The 26,461-nt window shown below is 38.0% G+C and overlaps 1 protein-coding gene across 2 annotated transcripts in view; it reads right to left on the bottom strand.

Moving 5' to 3' along the window:
* Nucleotides 1-26,461, bottom strand: part of TOX3 (TOX high mobility group box family member 3) — a 107,414-nt gene that overhangs the window by 15,491 nt on the left and 65,462 nt on the right. Inside the window, exons 2-3 of one of the 2 annotated variants that reach the window (XM_082366664.1) lie at nt 16,974-17,039; nt 12,644-12,898 (exon numbers count right to left, since the gene is read on the bottom strand). In XM_082366664.1, coding sequence (XP_082222790.1) covers nt 12,644-12,898; nt 16,974-17,039 — 321 coding nt within the window. The remainder of the gene's footprint in view (nt 1-12,643; nt 12,899-16,973; nt 17,040-26,461) is intronic. The other variant, XM_082366665.1, reaches the window with a different exon arrangement.

The following is a 26,461-nucleotide window of genomic DNA, read 5'->3' as shown; positions in this document are numbered from 1 at the left end:
GCTGAGTAATATTCCATTGTATATATGTGCCACATCTTCTTTATCCATTCATCTGCCGATGGACACTTAGGTTGCTTCCATGTCCTGGCTATTGTAAACAGAGCTGCAATGAACATTGGGGTGCATGTGTCATTTTGAATTATGGTTTTCTCAGGGTATATGCCCAGTAGTGGGATTGCTGGGTCATATGGTAGTTCTATTTTTAGTTTTTTAAGGAACCTCCATACTGTTCTCCATAGTGGCTGTATCAATTTACATTCCCACCAACAGTACAAGAGGGTTCCCTTTTCTCCACACCCTCTCCAGCATTTATTGTTTGTAGATTTTTTTGATGATGGCCATTCTGACTGGTGTAAGGTGATACCTCACTGTAGTTTTGATTTGCATTTCTCTAATGATTAGTGATGTTGAGCATCCTTTCATGTGTTTGTTGGCAATCTGTATATCTTCTTTGGAGAAATGTCTATTTAGGTCTTCTGCCCATTTTTGGATTGGGTTTTTGTTTTTGTTTTTATATTGAGCTGCATGAGCTTAAGCTATCTTATTCTTAATTTTAGTCTCCAAATGCATCTTTCAGAAGGCTTTTTAAAAGTCCTTTCAGATTTCTTTAAATCTAAGTAGTTTAAAATATCTACAGGTCACTCTAGAGTATTTTAATTCTGACTGAATAATAATAAATTAGTTAACTGGCATGGCCATGAAATATGAGGATACGATTTACACAGTTTTCTCATTAACTGAGGAGTCACTTTGTTTTCTTTACTTCTATGCCCATGAACATCAGCACGTATAGGTACTTGACTGATGCATCCCAGACCTACAGTATTTCAGAGGAATCTCATGGTCACACAGAAGGCGAAGGAGTTAGTTTTCTTGGCTTTATCAGCTCTTCCTGAATTCCACCTGCAATTTATGCCTTTATGATGGACCTGGTTGCCTGAGAGTTCCTGTTGACAAACAGCCAAGGTTCACAAACAAGGAACATTGACTGTATGTTTACTCGGGGCCAGGATTTGTGCTAAGCTTAATATGCATTTTCCAATTCAATCCTCTAACTTTCTGAATTAGATACTATTATACCTATTCTTAGCTAAGAGTGATTCCCTAGGCTACCAAGCTGGCTGGTGACTGCTTGATGGAGAAACTATTCTCTAGGGAGCCATGGTGCCACCACAGTGGAAGCACGTACTGACGGAGAGAGAGATGAATGGGGCTCTGAGCTCTGCACTGCCACCATCCATCCCCCTTTAACAAAAGCAACTCAGTTTTCATTTGTTTTATAAATTGAGATTCCTCACAACATTTCACCAAGAAAAAATGGGTTTTCCTGAAGCGGGGACAGTGTGAAAACCACTCCTGAAGCATACTGGTGGTGGGGCTAAGGTCTTGCCAAAACTTAGAGCCATCTACATGGTCTTCAGATCCAAAAACTGCTGGCCCACCTTTTCTAATCTCCCACAGGACAGTACACCAAGGACCGTTAAAATATTGTCAAGTAACCTCTGAACCACGTAATCAATGCATCAAATTGTGCTAGCATTTACCACGGTACACAGCTCTCCAATAATAACTTCCTATGTGTAAGGATTACAGTATAAGATTAATGGTGAAAGTATCTCTTTAGAGAGTCAAGTACCTTTAGGGCCACCAATTATTAACAACTTCCTTAGGGAACCTGGAGATCCTGAAAAGCTACAATCATTTTCTATTATAAAAAAAAAGGTAACCTTTAAAAGACACTTCCTTGGATCTTAGGATTTCTACCTAAAAAGAGAAAGATGTCAGCTCAGTTGAAAAGTGTTTACTGAGCACTTACTATGTGCCAGGCCACATATCTTTGAAAACTAGAAAATTACCATACGATTCTTTTAAACATGACTCTAATTTAGAAGGGACTGATGAATTTACTATAACAAAGTGTAAGCAAGAATAATTCATATATACTCCTCCAAAATAGCTCACCATTTTTCCTACTAGTACTGACATGAGAAGAAAATGTATAACCATGGATATAGCCCTAAGAAATTTAATGCGTTTTTGAGACTTCCCTGGTGGCGCAGTGGTTAAGAATCCGCCTGCCAATGCAGGGGACACGGGTTCAAGCCCTGGTCTGGGAAGATCTCACATGCTGCAAAGCAACTAAGCCCGTGCGCCACAACTACTGAGCCTGCACTCTAGAGCCCACGAGCCACAACTACTGAGCCCACGTGCCACAACTACTGAAGCCCGTGCGCCTAGAGTCCGTGCTCCACAACAGGAGAAGCCACCGCAATGAGAAGCCCATGCACCCCAAAGAAGAGTAGCCCCCGCTCGCTGCAACTAGAGAAAGCCCGTGCGGCAACAAGACCCAACGCAGCCAAAAATGAATAAATTAATTTTAAAAAAAGATATTACATAGATATAGACTGTATTTCCCCACACTGTACATTAAAAAAAAAGAAATTTAATGCATTTTTGTAAATCATTACGTTTCACTTATTAAAATTAAGCCTTGAAAGATTTACCAATGATCACTGAAAGGCAAAGCAACTAGTGGGTTATAAGAGATTGCTATTAGCGCATCCAACAATAAGGACTGAATGCTGGTAGCTTCTTCAACTCCTTTCACAATTATGTTTCATATGGAGAGTTTACCTGTATCACTTCCTAAACTGTTCATCATTTGGAAACAACTCATTCTCTCTTCTTATCTCACTCTGTCTTCTAATTGATGATATTAGATAAGAGTTTCTCAACTTCTGCAGTAATGACATTTTGGTCTGGGTAATTCTTTGTTGGGAGAATGCATCATATTCTTTGCTTACAATGCACCTTGAGCATTGTAAATGCTTAACAGCATCTCTGGTCTCTACCCACTAGGTGCCAATAGCCTCCCCTCCCCCACAGGTTGTGACAACCGTATGTCTCCAGACATTGGCAAATGTCCCCTGCTGGGCAAAATCCCCCCGCTTCCCGGTTTGAGAATGACTTTATTAGACAAATATAATGGAAATCATCTTCTTGAGGGGGAGGAGGAGGGAGTGTCCAAAGATTAGGTTCTGTCTGTGAAAACAGAACACATATGCATAAACAAGATTCAAACTGTGATACTGTGAAAAAAATAAGCTATACAAAAAAAAAAAAATTATTCTGGGGAGGGTAGCTACATTTGATTAAGTCAGCAAGAAAGGCCTCTCCAAGATGACTTTTGAGCCGATATCTAAAGAATGAGGAGAAGCCAATCAGGAAATGAGGAGAAAGTATGTTCCCAGCAGAGGGAAGAGCATATGCAAAGTCTGAGGTGGGAGAGGGCTTGGCACTCTTGAGAAATGGAAAGGAGACCCGTAGAGGTGGGAGCCGGGTAGGCAAGGTGAACAGCGAAATGCAATGGGATTGGAGAGATGGGAATGGGCCAGATCATGCAAGGTGGGGAAATCAGGGGATGCTTCCCTGCAGAGGTGACCCTCTGGGCTGAGGTGTAAAGGAAGAGAAGAAGCTAACTGAGCTAGAAAAGAGGGAAGAGCATCGTATGCAGAGAAGAAGAACTTGTACAAAGTCACGTGGCATAAGGAAGCACATCACGGATAAGTAAAGGAGAGGTCAGCATTACTGGCCAGGAAAAGCGAGGCTCGCTGTGAAGCTGGAGAGGCAAGTAATGGCCAAAGTAGCAGGCCTTGTAATCCATCCTAGATTTTATTCACGATGTAGAAGGATGCCACTCAAAGTTTAAAGGTTTGGTACCTATCCAGGGATATTACTCATTCCAATAAGTATTAACTGATCAGGGGACTTCCCTGGTGGTCCAGTGGTTACAACCCCGCCTTCCAGTGCAGGGGGTGGGGGTTCCATCCCTGGTCGGGGAGCTAAGATCCCAGATGCCTTGCAGCCAAAACACCAAAACATAAAACAGAAGCAATACTGTAACGAATTCAATTAAGACTTTAAAAATGGTCCACATAAAAAAAAAAAATCTTAAAAAAAATATTATCAACGGACAAAGGACTAATCTCCAAAATATATAAACAGCTCATGCAGCTCAATATTAAAAAAACAAACAACCCAATCCAAAAATGGGCAGAAGACCTAAATAGATATTTCTCCAAAGAAGACATACCGATGGCCAAGAAGCACATGAAAAGCTGCTCAACATCACTAATGACCAGAGAAATGCAAATCAAAGCTACAATGAGGTATCACCTCACACCAGTTAGAATGGGAATCATCAGAAAATCTACAAACAACAAATGCTGGAGAGGGTGTGGAGAAAAGGGAACCTATTGCACTGTTGGTGGGAATGTAAATTGATACAGCCACTATGGAGAACAGTATGGAGGTTCCTTAAAAAACTAAAAATAGAATTACCATATGACGCAGTAATCCCACTACTGGGCATATACCCAGGAAAAACCATAATTCAAAAAGACACATGCACTCCAGTGTTCACTGCAGCACTATTTACAATAGCCAGGTCATGGAAGCAACCTAAATGCCCATCAACAGATGAATGGATAAAGAAGATGTGGTACATATATACAATGGAATATTACTCAGCCATAAAAAGGAACGAAATTGGGACATTTGTAGAGACGTGGATGGACCTAGAGACTGTCATACAGAGTGAAGTAAGTCAGAAAGAGAAAAACAGATATCGTATATTAACGCATATATGTGGAACCTAGAAAAATGGTACAGATGAACCGGTTTGCAGGGCAGAAATAGAGACACAGATGTAGAGAACAAATGTATGGACACCAAGGGGGGAATGCGGCGGGAGGGGTGGGGTGGGGTGGTGGTGGGATGAATTGGGAGATTGGGATTGACATGTAAACACTAATATGTATAAAATAGATAACTAATGAGAACCTGTTGTATAAAAAATAAATAAAATAAAATTCAAAAAAGAAAGTATTAACTGATCATACTTCATGGGCATCCATCAATTGTGGACAACTTGGATTTAATTATAAATAGTATAAATATATAGCCTAACACCTCAACTTATGTTTTGAAGAGTACTCAAGGATTAATTTTTGCAATCAGAAAGGTCATTCAGAATGGGCAGGCCATGGACTTCTAACAGGAAGCACATTGCCTTCTATCTATAAGTACAATTCAACGAAGCCTTTGCGCAACAATGCCTTGATGGTTTGTGTATGTCTTGGTAGGGGGAGTGCTCAGCTGAGGCTTGCCTCTCTCTCTACCTGATGAAAGAGCCTCTTTGTCTTTTGTTTTTTTAAAACAGGAAACCAAGGAATGGGGGATTTGGGGTAGAGGTCCCCCGTTTTCTTAAATTGCCTGAAATCCAGTCTACAATTGAACGTTAATCATTTGAGTGAATGGTTAAATATCTGAATAATTTTATATTAAAAAGGAAACTTTACATCACTAGCATAAATTAAAAACTGGAATCACCATAATCAATGGAATGCCAGATAAATACTAAGTAAAGGAAGTATTGAATAATTCCATTACAGTCCATCTAAATATGCAGATCTGCCTAAGGTTCTGAGCCAGAGTTCTGCTTTCTCTTTTTTAAAAAGGATGAAAGAGAGATGTGAAAGACTCATTAACCCCAAACTGAAACTTCCTTCTTGACTTAAGATTGAAAGAGAACGGAAAGTTGAAAAAACATCCCTACTGTGTAAATCACTGTGTTATATTACCATGTCCATACTTCATATAAGATATGTGGGGTTTGAGGGGATGGGAATGGGTTGCTCTTATTTCTTTAGCCAAGAAAACTCTCCCTCCTCTACATATTCAAATCTTTTTCACTCCTACTTTCGGCCTGGGAGCAAGGACCTGTCCCTCCACGAAGTCCTCTCAGAGTGAATTTCCCTTTCCTTCCCATGCCTGGAATTTATCTTTGTGGTGCATACTTGGTGATACATAATCACACATCCTCCTGTTTTGCGTATTTGTTTCTTTTACAAATGTAAGATATAAGCTTTCGAATAGATTTTTAAATTTTAAGTATCACACCTTATTCTATTTTATCTATTGATATTTTTACTCAGTTCAATGATGCTTACTTCCATCTGAGGTGATTTTATCACAAAGGATTTTTAAAAATCTAACATGCAAATGTATTTAATGCACCTTCCATCGACATTTACAAGTAAATATTCTCTGTAACACTGCAACATCAGGTTTTCATAATAAAGGGTAACAGCTAATTAAGAAGCAGATAACCCAAATATATTAGAAAGTGTGACTAAATACATTTTCACTATGAGCTTTTTAAATCAATATTTCTTGAGAAATGGAGTAATTAATTATCAGTAATAAAAATTGCTTTGTATTAATAAATATCAGAGAACTACAAATAGGAAATCCAGTAATTTTATGCTCAATTATTTAGTTATGTCCTATAGCGGGGTTAAAATTTTATTTCCGAATAAACAATCAATCAACATTTACGCGTAGCGAGTGCATTCCTAACCCAAATAGAAACTGAAACAAACACAGTCGTGCCAAATACACCAATGATAATTACAGACCTGCATACCCTAAACGTTATATTTATCAAAATATCTGCACCGAAATAGATACTTTTTACTTAATAACTACTCTCAGGGTTATAATCAAACATACCTACACGTGAAAGTTTTGTGACAACCAGTCTTCCCCAAAGTTAATGAATAGTTTCTTAGCAAAATAAAAATTTCAAGAGTTTATCATAAAACAATGGTATTTTCTTATGTACCCTCTAACTCCTTTGTTTTACCAAGGAGTCAGCTCTGTGTTGACTTTATTCAATCCTAAATTGAAATTTTAAAAAGGAATTCCATTTTTACAGCTGTTGATACTTTTTTAAAACATTTTTTTAAAAAATTTATTTATTTATTTATTTTTAAACTTCAATAGAAGGATAAATTTTTTATTTATTTATTTATTTATTTATTTTTGGCTGTGTTGGGTCTTCGTTTCTGTGCGAGGGCTTTCTCTAGTTGCGGCAAGTGGGGGCCACTCTTCATCACGGTGCGCAGGCCTCTCACGTTGCGGAGCACAAGCTCCAGACGCGCAGGCTCAGTTATTGTGGCTCATGGGCCTAGTTGCTCCGTGGCATGTGGGATCTTCCCAGACCAGGGCTCGAACCCGTGTCCCCTGCATTGGCAGGCAGACTCTCAACCACTGCGCCACCAGGGAAGCCCCAGCTGTTGATACGTTAAACCTCCTCCCCACCTCCATTTTTATTTAGTATTAAGGTACGCTCTTAATAACAAATAAATATTCTTTCATTATCCTTTCATTCATTCATATATTCCACAAATATAATATTTATTGGGAGCCTCGTGTATTCCAGCCCAGACACTGTTCCAGGCCTGAGGATGACAGTAGCAAACAAGACAGATGAGGGGACAGGACAGGCTGTAAACAAGCAAAGGAGACCGTTTCTAAGGGTGACAAGTGAGGCCACAGTACAGGAGTAACTCTCATCCCTCTAAAAACTGTTTGAGCCATCAAGCCAGTTTTATTTGGGAATCTGAGTGATGTAGAATGGTGTGTCTTCTGTCCCTAACCCACAGGGAAATACTGCCAATTCTATAGAAGATTGTAACTGTAGAGTATATATGTTAAAAACAAGATACAGGGAAATAAACCATAGCCTAACTTTTTAATAACACGTTTCCTTGAATGGGATAAATCAACCAAGTAATCACGTGTTGCCCTTCACAAGAGCTAATTGAGTTTTGTAGAAGTTTGGAACACGCCCTCCTTTAATACATGATCCTAAAGTTAACTCAACCTTGAAGACAACGTTCATATGTTCCGGGTCAGTAGGCATTTCCAGGCCGAGAATAAAGAATATTTCTTTTAAGCTGTGTATGGTACAAGGCTATTTGCTCTACCGAGAAAGGCAGCTCATAAAATGTCTGTGGCTTGGGTATTTTGGGCAGACGATTGTCCAGGTGTAGCAATAGTTAATTAAAGTCGACTTTGGACAACATGCCTCTTTGAAGCAGTCATCAGACTTCGAATTTTTCTGTTACATGGAAGAGACACTGCTGACCAAGAACTCAGTTTGATAAATGATCAGTCTCTAATGATTAAGAACAATATATAGCACCTAGTAGGTGCTCAGCAAATGTCTGCTAGAGTTAATATGGTTTTAATTATATACTTTGGCCTTGGAACAGATAGGTCCCATTCCACTCAAAGTGAGTTATTTTGCTTATATAAGATGTGCCTTTTCTATTGTTAATTTACAATAAGAATACATTTCGACCATGACCTGACCAAAAATAAACATTACTGAGTTAATCGTTCAATTTGTATGAGAACTTGTTGGTCCCCCCAATGGCTAAATGGTAATCGTCCTGTGGAATTTAGCTCTGCAGCCTCTATTGACAATGGCAATGAACCTGTCCATAACAATAATAAAGGCTTGTTTTAATAGAATGTTCCATGCATTAAACACATTAATGACCCATGAAATAACTGTTTTATCTGTAACACATTAAGCTACATTGCTAAAACGATGTATTAATTGAAAAGTCTGGGATTTCTCCTAACGTAAGATTTTGGATAGTACAAAAGTGGCATGAAAGTTATTTTGTGAAAATAAAAATAATTCAGAATTAGACCCCTACTAAATGACTGTACGAAAAATCAAAACTTCTAAAATAAGCCTGGTAATTTTAGGAGTATTATTTTGATACATTCTTATTTTTCTGATCAAAAATGATGTCTGTCTGGATTATGACATAAGAGCTTTGTGAATATTTTAAAAGCTGGTACTTTTCTTCTCTGTGTGCATACCTTCTGTAGGACTTTTTTCTCTCTTATTCTCTTTCCTTAACGGGTACAGAGACTGCCATACCCAAATTTAGCTCCCTTACTTCCATCTTTGTCAATTTTCTAGTACTATGTTTGATATTATCAGAGCACCAGTAGTGTTTTCTATAAATATGTGCTATCGCAATTAAGTCCAAAGCAATATCAAACAGGAAACGTCGCTCTTCCAAACACGAAACATAATGCACGAAGAAAAAGTATGTGAATTATCAGTGTGTTTTATAAATTCTCTTTTGGGGGGCATACAAAATATCAGACTAGAGACAATTATTTTACTGTCTGTTTCTTGGATATCAAAGAGAATTTTGAAATTCATCAAAGCTAACCTTCTGTTATGTACAACAGGCTAAGCTGAAAAGAATGTTAACAAGTTCAATTTTCATTCAATCAGCACTACTGCTCTCTGAAATGTTTCATTGCAGGAAAGAAATAAAAATAATCTATATGGTAATTATGAGGATGAATCCCCCAGTAACTTTCAGCTACATGAAAGGTCAGTTCTATTCAAGATATTTTATCAGTCCCCTGCACATACTCCTGTCCTGTCATTTTAAATCTGAACAGCATTTTATTTTCCCATTTACTGCTACCTGCAGAATTAAGTACTTAAGCCAAATAAGAAAAAAAAAAAAAAAAAAGAAATGTTGAATGCTGGCAAAGGCTATAATAGCATAGAGATAAATCGTTCAGCTGCTCTCTCTCAAGCCTCTAGGGCTGCAGATTTTTCTTCTCCTGGTGCACTGTGGGTATTCAAAACTTGTTCAACATGATTTCATTTCATTTCAGGCACTGCCTGAGAAAACTAAATTACAGAATCAATCATACAGAAGGTCAGAGTGAGACTTCATTACAAGTATTGCATGCTTGCATGAATATCTTTCATTTATGACTGACCCAATATGTCACAATAGCTGTCTAGTAAAAATAATCCACTTTCTGAAATTGATGTACTACTGATGTCAATTCTACTCAGCAGACTGGGCAGATTACAGAGAGGTGTTAAAAAAAAAAAAAAGAAAGAAACCCTTTGGAGCGCACGTTGTAGATTTTTAGGATTGCAATCTTTTGTAGATTAAAATAATTTCCAGATGATCATCTGAACTGACAATAATGCTTAGAGGTAAAGAATTTTTAACCAAACTATGACTGTTGATTTCAACTTGCCAGCGACATCCTGTGTGAAAATACACATATCCACAACAAGCAAATCAAGGTTGTTCTTTGAAGTCACAAATGCATTGACTTTCAATTTTTTCAACAATTCGCTTTTGAATACCAGGGCATTATTTGCATATTTTGAAATGGGAATGCTAATTATTAGACTCTTTTTAATCCCCCCCTTTTCTTTTTTGTTCCTGCTTTCTGTTTTTTAAATATAATGGCAGGAACTTAAGGAAGATAAACATGTTGTGCTGGTTGCCAACAAAAATGCAGCTAATCAGTAATGTGACAAACTGTCACTCTTTCTAAAGGAAAACCAATGAAGCTCTGAAGAAAAGCTGGTTCAATACCCCATAAACAAGCTGGCTTTTCTTCCTATATGAAAGTCTTAATTCACCATAGCAATCCTTAACAGACAGCCATATTCATTTGGATAATAAAACTTCTTACTTGCATAAGGTATGATAGCCGGTGCACACTGGGAAGCCGAGTGCATGATGTATAACGTATTATTTATTATTTTTCTGGTGACCTTCCTAAGGGAAATCTCCGAGGACTTGCTGTGGAGCATTATGATGTCGCCAGCCACCTCGGTACCCGGAGGGAAATATAGAAGAACCTTGACATAACCTATTTTTAACCATGCCTCTGGCGATTCTGAATTCAAGTTTATAGGTGAACATGTCAGGTAGTACATAGAACAAAGCCAACGACACATTGTATTCATCATAATTCTGTCCTGGTACATTTTATTTTTTCCAACATTTGTGATTTAAAATCCCATGACATTTCTTCAAGATGAAATTCTACTAGAATTTTCAACAAGATTAGTTTGTTTCCAGCCAAAATAAATATCACTCGGGTTCAGCAAAACTTCAGAAAGGCACCAATAAATGTGATGAGGTCCACGTAAATACCATGACACCAGCTTGCACTTGGCTAAAGTACTCATAGTTTTAAAAATCAATGAAATAAATTCAACGGCTTGAGTGATTAGCAATACATTACACAAGAAGCATTAAAAATTGAGTCCTCTCTTCCAATGCCAGTCCGTGAAAGCATTGTTCTTTAAGTGTATGTGAATATCATAATTATTTTATGATTCCATCTTTAGTTCTTTCCAATATAGTAAATTCAATTGACCATGAAATGAAATTTCATAGTCAAAATGCCTCCTTTACACTTTTTTTATAGCAGCAATAACAGTTTTATAGCTTTAAGGCAAGGTAATTCATCAGATGTTTAATTTAAAGGCAGATTCTTATATTATTAATAAATATTTACCAATTTAATAAAGCACACATTTTAGCATGCATTATATGGTCTTTTAACTATTTCCCTAACTTAAATGAGCCTCGCTGAGCATCTATGAATAATGGTGAACCCTGGGCAAACTCTCTTGGTGACTAAACACCCTTTTTATTTTTATTATTTTCCAGGCACAACACTGCAAGGCTGATTATAGAGGAACAGAGGACAGAACCCTCCCTTCCAGTGTCAAAGGGACAAAAATGTAAGAAAGTCCACAGGAAACAATTATTTGTGATGGCGAGGAACGTTTATGAATACTTAATGACCATTTCCCGACTGTTCCCTGCATTCTTTTCTGACAAAAAAGTAAAAATAAAAACCCTGATGTTCAGCTCAAACACAAAAGATCACAGGCAAAGAAAATTATGTTGCCGCAATCCTATTTGGGAAAGTAATCTTATATTTCAGAGAGCACACTGAATCTTTGCACTGCTAATCCACTACATATTTGGCAATCATCTGTTGTTATCTGGGGAATTAACAATGAAACCAATAAACATCGCTGGCATGGTCATAATGTGCACAGAAATATGTAAACAAGCAATAGGAATTGTTTTTTGTTATACCAACACATCTGTTTCATTTTATCAGGGTTAAAAAAAAAAGCCCTATAAACTATTAATCTTGTTTTAAAATGTCTGCCTAGTACCTCACCTAGATAGACACAAATGCATTATATACTATGGTAGAAAAAAAAAAAATCCCAGCAGAAGAGTTTAAAATACTTAAGCAGATTTACTCTGGTGATTGCTAACTATAATTGCACACTAAGAAAAAGAGAACCAGAATTATTGCATTAGTAACCTTGGCTCTCTGGAGGGCCTTACTTGATGTTTACGACAATAAATACCACAATTAGGTATATTTCACACAATAACCCGCTCTATATTTTTCTCTGCTGGTTATAAGCAATTATTCTTTCTCCCTTTCTCTGTACCACAGTTTGATATTTCATCTCAGGTAGGAGCAAATCATGTATCATAAACGTGATGCTTTAATCCAACAAATGCGAAAGACCCGGGCACTTGATAAGGGCTTCCATTTCTAAAAACTCTCCTGGCCAAACTTTCAACTCAAGTACACCTCTTTGTCAAACCAAAGGCAAGGGAAGATGGGCTGCTTTCAAACCAATGAATCAGACTCCTCAGAAACTCATTTCAAACCAGAAGGATCTTGTTGGGTCCTCCTCTTTCAAGTCAACCAACCCTGCAAGCTCTTGTCCCACACCAGGGATTAATCCACTACCTGCATTTAAATGGCATTGGGAGGAACAATCCACAGGTCCACCGGTGCATAGGCACGAGCATGTTTTAGAACATGGGCTCTCAGATCTTTACCCTGAGAAGTACAAACAATAACTAAAACACTTTCAAGCAGTAAATTTGCTGCCTACCATATGCAACCCACTGCTATGAAGCACGCCATCTTGTTCCACGAGATTCCTTGAGATTGTAATGGAAGGAAGATCCAGGTTTTGAGGGGGAAACTGGGGCGTGAATTCACTTCCCTGGGAAGGCAACGGATCGCTGAGGCCTTGAAAAGGTAGAAGTACATCAGGCATGCCCAGAGCGGGGTCCGACTCTGGAGGCGGCGTGATCGGGGGTATTTCAAACTCCTCATCCCCGAGGCTTGGTGTATGGAACGTCTGCTAAAGGAAACAAAATACAGATATCTTCATATTCTCTTCCTATATCTTATTTCTCCTTGGAGGGAAAAAGAAAAATTTCGCATGAAAATACTACATAGCTAGGCCAAACATTTATTTCTCAAATGAAAATATCTTAAACACAGATTTCCATATATAAAGTTTTGCTGATCATTCTGATTAAAGATTTGAGTCTCATTATCATATGATTTTAATGGAGTATCAGTATTAACAGTTTTTTAATGCGTACTTAATTAGCAACATCTGTCTTTGTTGTTAGTTGCAGCACCAGCGACATTAGATTTGGCTATATAACAAATTGCCACTTTATTGATATGTTAGTGAAACGGCTCAAACGCTTACATTATCCACATGCTTCATCAAATGCTGACGATTTTGTGAAGCACACACACAACATTAATCCAGAAGTGAACATTACACATATTTACTTTCTGCCACAACATATAAAACAAGTGATATTGAATGTATGGTTTGCTTTTTAAATTTCCTTATTGGTATATTCTCAAGTGCAATGAATGCTTCCATGGAAATTGTTACTGTCTGTAATAAAGCATTTCATATAAGGATTATCAGAGTATATATATCTAGGGCTTTTATTTAAATTGTAAGGAGAGTTATTTTCTTTTATAGGAAGATTTCGATATGTATTTATCAGAACACTTTTCTTCCAGTCTTCAGCTTTTAAAGACCATAGAACGAGCATAGAGATATATTGATAGAAATGTTCTAATTCCATGGATGTTGCTCAATTACCTAGACAAGTGTTATTTCTCAAGACCTAAGTAAATAATGCATTGTTTTCTTCATGGCTACTTAGATTCTTAAAGATAGTGTTTTCACATAGGGCCTTGGGATGCAAATCAGGGCTGCCTTGCTGAACCCCATGAATTATCTTTCTTAAAATAGAACTTGGATTTTGTGGGGAGAAGGGTCAAGGTCTAGCATATCTTTTTGGTAGGGTGAAGGGGTTCGGGGACAGCTCAGATACTTTTTATTCCTAGCTCAGAGGGTCAACATTATAGTTCATTTATTATTAATAGTATTTTTTGAAGAATGAATTGGTGCCAGATAATTTGAATCTGTTGTAACTGGTTAAAAGAACTAATTAAGAGCTGAAAATCATCCTTCTTCAAGCTATCAATGATGATGTAACTTAAGAACCATTTGAGAGAAAATAGAAACAAATGCAAGGGGGAAAAAAAAAAAAACATTTCTTGCCTATAGAACCTGTCAACTACTATTTGTATCTCACCAGAAATAAAGAGGTCACAAGCTATGGGAGTCTATGGCAGGACAATTGAACATCTTGAGGTTCTTAGCAGATTCAATAGATGCAAAACATTAGAGCATAATAACACATTTGAAAGCTAGAATGAAATATTAGATTTTCTGACATATTTATTCTAATAATGACCCCCCAAAGGATGTCAATTTCTGACTGTGGTACCCCGAGTTCTCAAACACAAAGGGGTGAATTGGCCACAAGCGTGGTTGGCTAATGAATGTAACCCTATGGCTGCATTTGCCGTTATTTTGGCACTAATGTGGTCTAGTAACAGATGCAACTGTAATTTGTGACTCATTTGCTACCCCATTACTGCTTAATGAAATCTAACATATCACATTAACAATACGGATAAACACTCATTCTTGATATGTGGCATTTGGCTGTTTTCATTACCACTGTAATTAACACTTGAAATATTATTTCAATAAATATTTAAAGTACTTTAAAAATGGTCAGGGTAATCATGACACAGACAGAAAACATAAAGCAAATGTGTGAATTTCAAACTCAGAGCATCCTGGTCCCCGCAGTGTTATCTACAGGGCGATACCTATGGGAAGGGAATCAGTTTCAGGCACAATTTCGACTTTACAGCATCAAACCTAAAGTCTTCCTGAATTAGTCTGTACTCATTAAAATGTTAAAAAAACAAATAAATTTACTTTTAATGCAGTGATTGGGAAATTAGGCACATACTATAACATAGTGCATTAACATTTACTTGGGCTTTATTTTTTGTTCAAGAAAAGATGTACAGTGAAATAATTATATAAGATTACTTCTTAAATTCTAACATGTCTTAAGTGAGGTAGTTAAAATTAAGGAGGTTGTCATTTTTATTTTTGTTAAGGAATAAAGAGAGATCTTACATATTATGTGTTCCTCCAGTATATTTTTTTAAAGACAAATTAATTTTGAGCTAGAATTTAATATATTACTATTTCATAACCTAATAAAATAATACCATAATATTATATTATATAACTAAGAAAATGCTAAAATCTTAAATGACTTTTAAAGAGGGGTAATCCATTAAATATAAAGCTAAACATTCCTTAGAGAAAAGAGTAATCACAACACTGGTTATCTGAGATAATAAAAATAACCAAGTATGGCAGCAACCAAAGAAAAAGACATTGACTTTTGCAACTATGCCATATGACCAATATCAGATTAATCAGTTAGAGTTTATATGATTACTTTTTACAGATATTGACTTTCCAGTGTTTACCTTGTACATGTTAAAGTAGTATGTACATGATTAAATACCATCTGTACTGAGATGTTCAAAACATTTGTTCCTTTTGATAAAAATGCAAATCTGGAGAACTGTTGTATCAACATATAACAGCCAATGTCTGACACGGTGAATTATCACAGCTGGAATTAAATTGTCTCTGAACAGCTGCTGGCAGTAGAGCTTTCATCAATGTTTGATTCAAATGTAGGGAAAAAAATCCTACAGAATGAAACATCATGTTGTCCTTACAGATGGGGTTTGTGCTCATTATCACAAACAACACAGCAGCCAGTGCCAAACAATATTCCCTTATCTAGGCGGTCTCCTTGGTTAGAGAGATGATGGTCACTGCAAAAATGATTAATCTACGGATACTCTTAGTTCTCGATTCCCCAACTTTTTCTACTAATTTCTCCAAGTTAATTTCTTCCATACCACTTGCTTCCCTGTAACTGAGATCATTTACGAAGCCATTATGATTTTCATTCTCTGGGGTCAAGCTGGTCCAGTTTCCTATATTTGAATGTATTTGGAAAATGAAGACTTTTTATTACAGGAATCACAAGAGGAAATGTTCCATTTGGACAAATTTCACTTCTGCTTGTTCTTGTTTTAAAATCTTAAATCTCACACGGTCTACCATATTTAGGAAACCATTTCTTTTTTAAAAAATTTGTATTGGAGTATAGCTGATTCACAATGTTGTGTTACTTTCTGCTGTACAGCAAAGTGAGGCAGTTATACATGTACATATATCCACTCTTTCTTGATCTAATCAAGATGGAGGTTGTTCTGGAGGGCAGGCCAATGAGACCAAGACAGCAGCCTTAAGTCACTAAGTAGGGAAGGCAGTGAAAACAGCAACAAAAATATGTTTGTTCCATGGGCACTGGTAAACTGCAGACAAACTCAGAGCCACCATGGTGTTGCATTTCAAATCCATCGACTTAATTTTCCTAGCTATAGCCGAGTCTTGGAGCATGCCCATTCATTCATTCATTCATTCAATACATATTTATTGAGCATCTACTATGTGCCCAGGCACCGTACTCGGGTGTGGGAATCTAACAAAAACACTCAGTTTACACCACTCTCACTGACGACCCCAGAAATTGTAATACTGTTCTGCCACACTGTTCCCAAACCATGTCAACTTAATGAAATTATCCCCAGAGCTGTGTGAAGTTTAAATATTTTCTATTAGGAGTCCCTTCCATCCTAGTTTCCAAATATAGTTTGGATAGATATTCTATCCTTTCTTATATATTTACTTTTGCTTGCATCTATATTCTTTTCATCAAGAGATGTGTATGTGAATTACTAACGTTCCTAACAGCCTATGGACGAGTGATAAAGACTTGTCAGGTTATCTTCTCTTCCAATAGGTTTTTCTCATTTTTCCTCCAAAGTTGTTACCTCGTGCCACGTAATAACAAGATAAATTCAATACTTGGCTTTTCCCTTCAAGCCTGTTAAATGATCTAAATAACACACAAAACATGAACAGATACATTAAGGCAGACACCTACCTCGCTGGCTGCAAAGAAAGCGTTGTTTGCTTCAGCCATATTCATGTAGTTATTGTTATTTCCAAACTGAAAGAAAACAGATTGTTTTATGTTAATATGCAGGATCATAAAGAATTCTGGGGGTTTACTTACTGCTCAGATGGGATCTGGAAAGAATGTTGGTGTTATGAGATAAAAGGGTGGTTTCACTCGGACCAAATGTGAACTGTGACAGATTGCACTATACTATATGCTGTCGGCTGGTTCCCTCAGAAAATAAAGCACCGACATAAGCTAACGCGATAATTCTAGAAAATAGTGTTGTTTCTCATCGAGACTAATAGCAAAGGGAGACAATTGTAAACATTTGGCCAACTGGTCACTAGTGGGTGTTGTTTATCGAACTAGCATTTGTCAGAGGTTAGCAGGAAAAGAGTTTCCAAGAAAATCACCCTGACACATTTTTAAAGCATGTTGGGATTTCATAGCTTACTTTTCAAGAACAGATGTCACAAGTGTGGGTAGGTTAAAATGTGAATTAAAGTGAATAGAATTCAATTCCCAGGACTCAAATTCTATTTTCCCGTGAATGGGGTGTGGCATGAATATAAATAAATAATAAGACTAAAGAATATTTTTTAAATCTCCAGAGTTTAAAACGATATCTGTATCCATCAGAGCTGTTGAAAACAGTGGTATTTAATCTCTCAATGTAACATTAAGTGCAAAGAGGTTTAAAAAATAAGCGGGATCCTATGAACACAGCAATTTTTATTTAATTCCCTAACACAATAGCCCATTCAGGCCATCACAAATAAGACTGTATCAGCATTTCAGACATAAGCTCTTTCCTTCTAGAGACCTGTTATCAAAATGTAAAACTTGGATTTTGGCAGAAACGTATTTTCAGGTTCAGATGGTCTAAGTAGGAACGTTTTGTTGCTTTAAACATTCTCTTATCAGTCTGGCAATGTGGAAAGGCTCTGTGAGCATAATTATCCAGAGCTATATTATTTTCATGATTTTTAAATGGTAAAAGAATGCCCTTCTTTTTATAAAGTGTATTATTTCCTTCCTTTCATGCATCAAATAACACATAGGTTTGGTCTCCACAGGGTGAAATGTATATCCATTCTCTATTATAAATAGAGCTAGTAATTATTTAAAGTAAAAGGCACAATTTTCCCAAAGAGATAGGTACACAGATAGATACAAACACACAGATAAATACAGAGAATCAATATAGATACAGACACATAGATATGAAAGGCCCACATAATCCTCCTCCCAATAAACCCACAAGCACTTATTTCTGGGGGGCTCTCATCCTCCGACTCTGAACCTGTAGGATTCCTGCACAGAAGCGGACTGACATGCTGCCCTTTCTCATGTCAGGGATCCAAGAACCAAGCAGGATTTATACGGAAGGCTCTAAGGGTTCCAGAACGCTGTTATGGTCTACAGAAGCAAAATCCCACCCTGTAAAATCACACCTAGATACATCCTCACACAACGAGCCCTCAGATTCTTTTGGATAAGTATCTTTATAAGGATTTATGAAAGATGTATTTGTTAGCACTTAAGAAAGCCCTTTATCTAGTTTCTCTGAAGGCATGTGATATCAAAAACACATGGTGATGGCTTCACCAATGTATACTTATCTCCAAACTCATCAAGTTGTATACATGAAATATGTACAGTTTTTTTGTAGGTCCATGATACCTCAATAAAGTGTTTTAAAAATCATTTAAAAAATAAACACGTGAGCAGGAGAGCATGAACACACACACACACAGTTTTCCCCCATTTTTTTTTTTTACAACGTTAAATATATGCAAGAAAAGGGATAGGTTTCTACCTTGGAATTTTTGATGAATGAATGATTTTAGAATTAAGATCTCGGGCCTCCATTTAGAATGTTCTTTTTGGAGATTTACGAGAACTTGGGCCACGATGTATATTCCACGTACCAATTCCTGACTCAAACCTCCCGAAAGCCTGTATCACAACTTTACTGTTATTTAAATGTAGGTTTTGTTGGGGAATTAGAAATCCATTTAAGGCAAACAGCTCATTATCAGAGAGCATTTTTTTAAAGATTAAACTCACTTATTATCTAATAGCACCTAAAACAACAAAGAAAAATAAAATGGCTATTAAACGAAGGGCCTAAACAATTCAAAAAACAAATTAAGCTTAGAGTGAAATAAGAACTGGGTTAGAAATCCTCTTCTGAACAGTTAGTATGCGAATGTAATTACTGAAGAAACCACAGCTAATCAGCTGTGAATTGTATCCATTAATTAGTATTTGCCCTGGAGAAATGAGAAAATTCAGTAACAACGCTGGCACGGTGGCGTGCTGGTGAGCCACGAGACGGCTCCCATCGTGGTTCCTCAAGCAGGTGGCTCCAGTGGTCCACGTAATTTGAAAAGCTCTCACCTGAAGTACTGAGCTGGAATTACAAAGCACTCCTCGCATATCTTTTGTATCTATAGAAGGCCTTAATTAACGGCTTTTAATTTGGAAACACTCGGCGATCAGGCGGGAACAGCTATAAATCATTTCAAATGGAAGCAAAGGTTCCTATTCTGTTTGGGGTAAAATATCTCCTCTGCACAGATGGATCCAAACGTTGACTTGTTGCAATCATCTTTTTTCTGTGCAGGGGGCTGGGCCCCTGGTTTAGAGAGGAAGGGTTGTCAGGAAAAAAAAAAAATATACAGGATGCCCAGTTAAATTTCATTTTTAAATATACCACTTTTTATTTTAGTATAAGTATGTCCCTTGCAGTATTTGGGATATACTTATAGAAAAAAAAATTATTCTTTATTTATGGGGGATTCAAATTTAACTGCATGTTATATGTTTTTATTTGCTAAATCTGGCCACCCGACTGCCATGGTGGACCTGATCAGGAAGAAAGGGATCCCACGTTTTCCTGGCTTTACCTTATCGAGTAATGCTAGCTTAATTTTATTTATTTTCTTTTAAAACATGACCTCTGAATCTTGTGTTGCTTGTTTCATGTAAGAACAGGTTCAATTCTGAGAGAAAAAGTGATCCTTTGGGGCGGATCTCTAATATAATGACCTCAGAACAGTTAACTTTAACTGAATTGTGTACAATTAAATTTATGTTCTAAGAGACCATGACATGGGTAAACACATTATATTACAAAAACCCTAGGTCCACGAGGGAAGGGGCCTTAACTATGTTCACTGCTGTCTCCCCTAGAACTAAAAACAACGCCTGGCCTGTGAGAAGCCCTCCACTATTTGTTGAAGGAAGGGAGAGAGGGAGAAAGGTCGATCGCATTTTAACTTCAGTGTATCATAATCAACCATCCTAAATGGAGCAATTTTATCCCTCACTTTTTTACAATGATAATGATAATAAGGGTTTACCCAGTGAAGTCCTCTACATAATTTCATTTGACTTTCCAGAGTGGGACCAAATGTAATTTATTTTCCCAAGAACCAGTTAGAGAAATATAATTACTATCCCTATTTTACAGATGAACACACTGAGGCTTTTCGGGGTCAGGCAACTTGCCCAAAATCACAGATACAAGCAATGAAGCCTGACATCCCTCCTGCCGCATAATCTGTATCACTTAGGTTCCAATCGCAGCAAAAAACTTGAATATTTCACTCAGCGATCAATTTCAAAACTTTATTTTTAACGATCTTACTCAAAGCTTGAATTTCCCAGAGAGTATCTCGTTTACTAAGTCTAGTAAAACGTTCCTCAAGAAAAGGGTTCCAAAGTCCAGTAAGTCTGGGAAAGGCTGCGGATCACCGCGCTCTCTTGGATCAATCACAGTGCTCGCTGTAAAGTTAAAGGCTCTGAGAAGTCCTGCAGACTTCCCTCCCAGGTTCGCTGTGGAGCGCTTCCTTTTCATTTCCCTCACGACACCCTGTGGGAACACACTCTGGGAAACCTTGTTCCAAATCCTTTATTGACAGTACTTTCTTACTCTCCCTGGAGCCTTCTTATAAAAGCTGGTATCGTAATTTTGCACCATGGTAAAGTTTATGCATTTTGCGAATCAACTAAATGCGAATTTCTAAATTATGAGATTCTAAGTCACCTTAATTTGGCCTATTTCCAAACTTTTTCGATGGTAACTCTCCACTGATGTTCCTTCCAGGATCCCCTACTCAATGATATAAGGTTCTTCTACGCGATTCTAAGTCACCTTAATTTGGCCTATTTCCAAACTTTTTCGATGGTAACTCTCCACTGATGTTCCTTCTAGGATCCCCTACCCAATGATATAAGGTTCTTCTATGCGATTTCAAGAGTCAAAACAAAATATTTCAAATAAATTAAATGAAACTCAGGTGAAACAGAGTTAACCACTCTAAAGAGCATTTAAAAACATTATGAAAGAAACAGGCCAATTCCAACTGTTTTAAAGACTTCATATATATTGGGAAATGGTCACTGTGAGGCAAGGGCATTTATGAGGTGCACTGGTGATGATCGGTCCTTTCCAATTTGATAGGCTCTAATAGGTGTGATCCCCAAAGATACATTCCCAAAAGATATAATTATAAAGCAGAGCTAAAAAAATTACTCTGCATGTCGAACTTCTGTATCTTAATAATTTCACAAAAGAACATCTTCATTGTACTTGGAGGTAGGTTTGCTTTCACTGCTTGATGAGTAATTACAGCTTTGGCAAATACAATTTATGAAGGACATCAATTAAAAAGGAGCATTGCAGGACTTAAAAAAAAATTATTAAAGACCATGGTGTTTGTGGCCTGACGAGCCATGTGAAATGCCAAAGTAAATTAATGGAGATTGTTAAGTCTAGCTCATCCAGCAAAAGGCTTGGAAGACAGTGAAACAGCAGACAATAACCCATCTGTAATCACAAGACGAAGACTTCAGCCTGATGAGTCCACACAACATCATTTTCACTGAAATTATTTTGACACCCATGTGAAGAACTGTATGGGCTTCTAATAAAGCAGCATTAACTACAGGGTATCAAACAGCTAAATGGCACAAATTTAATCCTAAAAAAAAAAAAAAAAGATAATCCTTTGAATTCTCTTTTCTTTTTTCCCATTAGATTTGTTAGCAGACACCATCCAATTTGATGCCTCAGTAAGGACATCTGTCAAGTTGCTTACACAAATGAACTGTGCCATCGTGGATCAAGTGTGCCAAGCATGGTCACATGATAGAGAAGGCTGCACTGCTAAGTTCACACACTCTCGAAGGCTCTGTTAACTGCCCCGCGGAAAAGAACTTACCAGAGATAATCAGGTTTTAACCATTTTCAGCAGTGGTAATCTGTTTCAAGATAGACAGCCCAAAAGAGTGAACACAAGCCCAATATGGCGAATGATAGTAATACTGATGATAATCAGGGGTAAATCTGGAGTGCCATACCAGGAAACAGAGAATGACTTGGTCAATAAAGTCAGTCTGTACCAAAGGTTAGGGGGTCAACAATAGGCTAGAAACAAAAAACTGCAAACAATGGAGTATGAGGTATAATTAGCAGGAGAACATACATACATATACACACATAATTCTGCTAATTATACAATTATGTATTGAGAGAATTATGCACACACACATATACAATTATACACACACATATATACATATGCACACATACATTAACAGGTTCAAGTACAAAGCAAGATTTTTTTTTAAGGAAGTAAACTTTCAAAAATATTATTTACCTTTGCATACGCTAAAAACTCCTAGATAATTATCTCCCGAGCACCAAACTCATATATTCAATTGCCCACAGCACTTCCCCTTGGTTGTCAATAGGCATCTCAATCATGCGAGCAAAACTGAATTCCTCCTCCTCTCCCCAAACCACTCCACCCGCAGCCTTTCCTCGTCTCCTTTGATGGGGAAGTGACTCAGTTCCGGTGACTCAGGCCAAAAATCATCCTTGAATCCAGTCTTTCTCTCTCCCTTCCCTCATCAAATCATCAAAGGACTCTGTTGGCTCATCTTTCCAATTATATCCAAAGCTGACCGCTTGCCACCCCTCCACAGGATTCAGGCAGGCCCCAGCCGTCCGTTCCCTCCTGCATCCCTGCTGCAGCCTCCTGGCAGGTCCCGCTGGCTCTGCCATGCTCCCACCACAGTCTATTCTCAGCACAGAGCCAAAGGAATCCTTTGAAAATCCAAGGCAGATCACATCGCTCCTCTGCTCAAAACTTTGCAATGGCTGCCCATTCACCCAAGGGAAGAAGCCCAAGTATGTACAATGGCCCCACTTCTTCTCTGACCTTTGCCAATGTTCTCCCCCACTTGCTTATCCTACCCTAGCCCTGCCGGCCTCCTTGCTGTTGCTTCAAGACCCTGGACACATTCCTGTCTCAGGGCCTTTGCACTGGCTGTTTCCTGTGCCCAGACTGTTGTCCCTCCAAGTGTCCCCATGGCTTGCTCACTTCCCTCCTTTTGAGTCTTTTCTCAAATGTCACCTTCTCTCTGACCACTGTATAAAATTTCTTTGCAGCCCTCCTCCACCTCTAGAACTCTACCCTTCTTTCCCTACTCGATTTTTTCCATAACACTTTTCAACATATTTCTTGTCTTTCTCCCCCACTAGATTGTAAACTTAATAAGGATGTGTTATCTGTTGTTTACACTGATGTCCCAGTGCCAGGAAGAGTGTTTGATAAATAGTAGGTGTTCAATAAATCTCAATTGAATGAACAAACAGATGAATTAATTTCTAGATGTGAAATGATGGTATGTAGAATTGTCCTCCAAGCCAAGCAGGGCACAGAATAAGCACTTGAAATTCAAATGAAGAGGAGAAACCAAGCATCTGTCACCACAGGTCCCTCCAAAAACCACGCCTATGGGGAAAAAGTGGTAATAGGAAGAATTATACTTTCTAATAAAATGAATATTTGAAACACTAGAGATACTTAGCTTGAAAAAAATGCTTTATTCTAGCAAATGCACTTACCCTTTTCTAGAAAAGATAAAGAGGCCTAGGTGGGTGGGGTTGGAGTGTTAAGCATGGATGCCTTCAGTGGCCAAAAACAAGCTGCAGTGAAAAAAGAGGCAAAAAGAAAAGAGAAAGCCAACAATCTAACATCACTGGGGCAAGAATTTGAGCATTAAATTTGATAGTTAATTTTTTTCTCATTGAAAGAAATCCTGTTTTTTGAAATTTTTGCTTTGTAGTCTAGGTCAGAGTTTCTCAAAGTGTGGTGCTAGGGACCACGGAATAAGCAGATGTCTGGTAATGGTGCCGATGACCTGATCCCCACCGTGGATTTACTATATCAGAACCTCTAGGCAGCAGGAAACTAAAAATCTGTATTTTTTTTTACCGGCTTCTCAGGAACTCTAAAATACACTCATATTTGAAAATGATGAGCCTGATTAATTTTAGGCTAATGGGTAGAAATTTCTTTTTTTTTTTTTTTTTAATCCTTATAAAAGACTTCTACAGACAAGTTTATTGACCTAAATGGAACATTTTAGAAAAACATTTTCTAAATATTTACTGTAATGTATATTTAAATTTCCAAATGATAGTTAACCCAGGATTTTACAACTAAGCCTAGAATTTTGTTACCAAATGTAATAAGAAGCTTTTAAAACCCTTTAACAATCAATGGTATAAGTTTCACATTCTCCTGAATATATAAATTTGGTATACTTCACTTCTACTGATAACGTTTGTATTGTTTCTAAGAGACCTTAACTTTTAATTTTCTGGAACATATTATCGTTTTTAAAAAAACCTTTCCATATATCGGATGCTGATCTTCCCGAAATGCTGATATAGCACAGGCTGTAGTGTTTACAGTAATAACGGCTTCGTTCAATTATTTACAATCTCTTATTACATTTCTTGCTTAGAGGAAAAAGTAATCACTTGTGAGGTGACCTCTCTCCCCTCCCCTCATGACCAGGAGGAAGGACAGAAACATCCTAACTTGGACCAAGTAGGAAATGCAAGTTCCACTGTTAGATTTTTCAACACGTTCTGTGGACCCACACAAGAAACAACAATGCCTAAACATATGGACTCTACCCAAACAGGGAGGCCTTTGGATTTTCATGATCTGGACACATTTGAGTCTGTGAATTGCATAGCCATCTGGACTAGTTAGAAGTAGCAAGAAAAAAAAAAAAAAGAAAAAAAAGTCCCAACAACTTCTGAAACCCAACTGCACTTGTTTAATATCAGAAAAACAAATACAAGTAGAGGAGAGGGTACTAAGCTTCTCAAATCAAGTTTTCTTTTTAGCAAAAATGGAGCAATCCTTGGGACTGGCCCAGCAACCGAGCAACACCAACGTTCAGAAAATAGGAAAAGGCCTGATTTTCCTTAAATACACACCAACAGGGGCCAAATATGCTGTGGAGTGACCGTGCCTTTTGTGTAATTATAGTTCATCTCACTTGCTCCCGAAAGCCTTACCAACACTTCAGTGAGTACCTATTAGATGCGAATTAAAAGGATATGGTTGGGGCTATATCTACCTTTCTGAAGACGTCAAGAAGTAGAAGTAGAAGGCACGATTGTTGGTTTTAAGGGATGACAATTCAGTTAGGGTGATAGGACAAAAATAGTTGTCAACCGAAGGGCCAGGTCAGTGAGTGACACTGACAAATGGTCTGCAAGTTTAGGAGACGGAATCAAAAGGGAATGGCCTTTCCGAGGAACACGTCTTGAACCAAGGAAGAAGGCAGAAGGAGGGGGTGTCCCAGGCAGAGAGGATGGGGTGAGCGAAGCTGCAGAGCTCAGCGTGTACTGGCTTCTTTCCAGGAACAAACAGAGACCTACCTGGCTGCAAGGGAGGGGCAGGTATGGAGGGAAGGTGAGGTCAGCTGGGAGAGATGGTCGGCAGCCAGGCTCTGGAGGGCCCTGAAGGCCCCTGAAGGCCAGTCTAAGTATGTTGAAATGCACTGAACAGGAAGGTCCGGGAAGGATTTTGTTGGAGGGAAGAGGTAGCAAGAGAGATGTAAAGCCCGCCCCTGAGCACATAGCTAGCGGGAGGTATGCAAGATTGGTATCAGGAAAGACAGAAGCTGGGAGACCAGTTAACACGGCAAGTCTGGCGCAAAGTTGCAGATGCCAAGACTGGGCGGAGGCAATAGGAGCAAGAATGAAATACAGACAGCACTTCGAGATCACGAGTCAGACTAAGTGGCTTTGTGCTCCAATCCCGCCGAGCTAGTTACGGGCTGGTAGGCAAGTTACCGAACTCATCTTAAGGACAAGTTCAAACCCCAGCTGGGCTACTTGCTAGCCATGTAATTGTGCACAAGCTACTTAGCCTCTGTGGCCTTCAGTTTTTCCATCTCTAATGCTGGGATAAGAATACCATTTGCCTCATCCTGGGGGTTTTGAGAACTAAATGGGTTAAAGCACAAAAAGCCACCTTTTCTATCTGTACTCATGGCTAAGGTGACATTTCAAAGAGTCTTGCAGAAACCAAAACAGACCAAGCATAGCTGTTTTACAAACTGCTGTGGCTTATGTGACAGCACAGGAG

This window comes from Balaenoptera borealis (genome assembly GCF_965194805.1).
Source record: "Balaenoptera borealis genome assembly, chromosome: 19".
Taxonomy (NCBI): Eukaryota; Metazoa; Chordata; class Mammalia; order Artiodactyla; family Balaenopteridae; genus Balaenoptera; species Balaenoptera borealis.
This window is presented reverse-complemented; position numbering and strand designations above follow the sequence as displayed.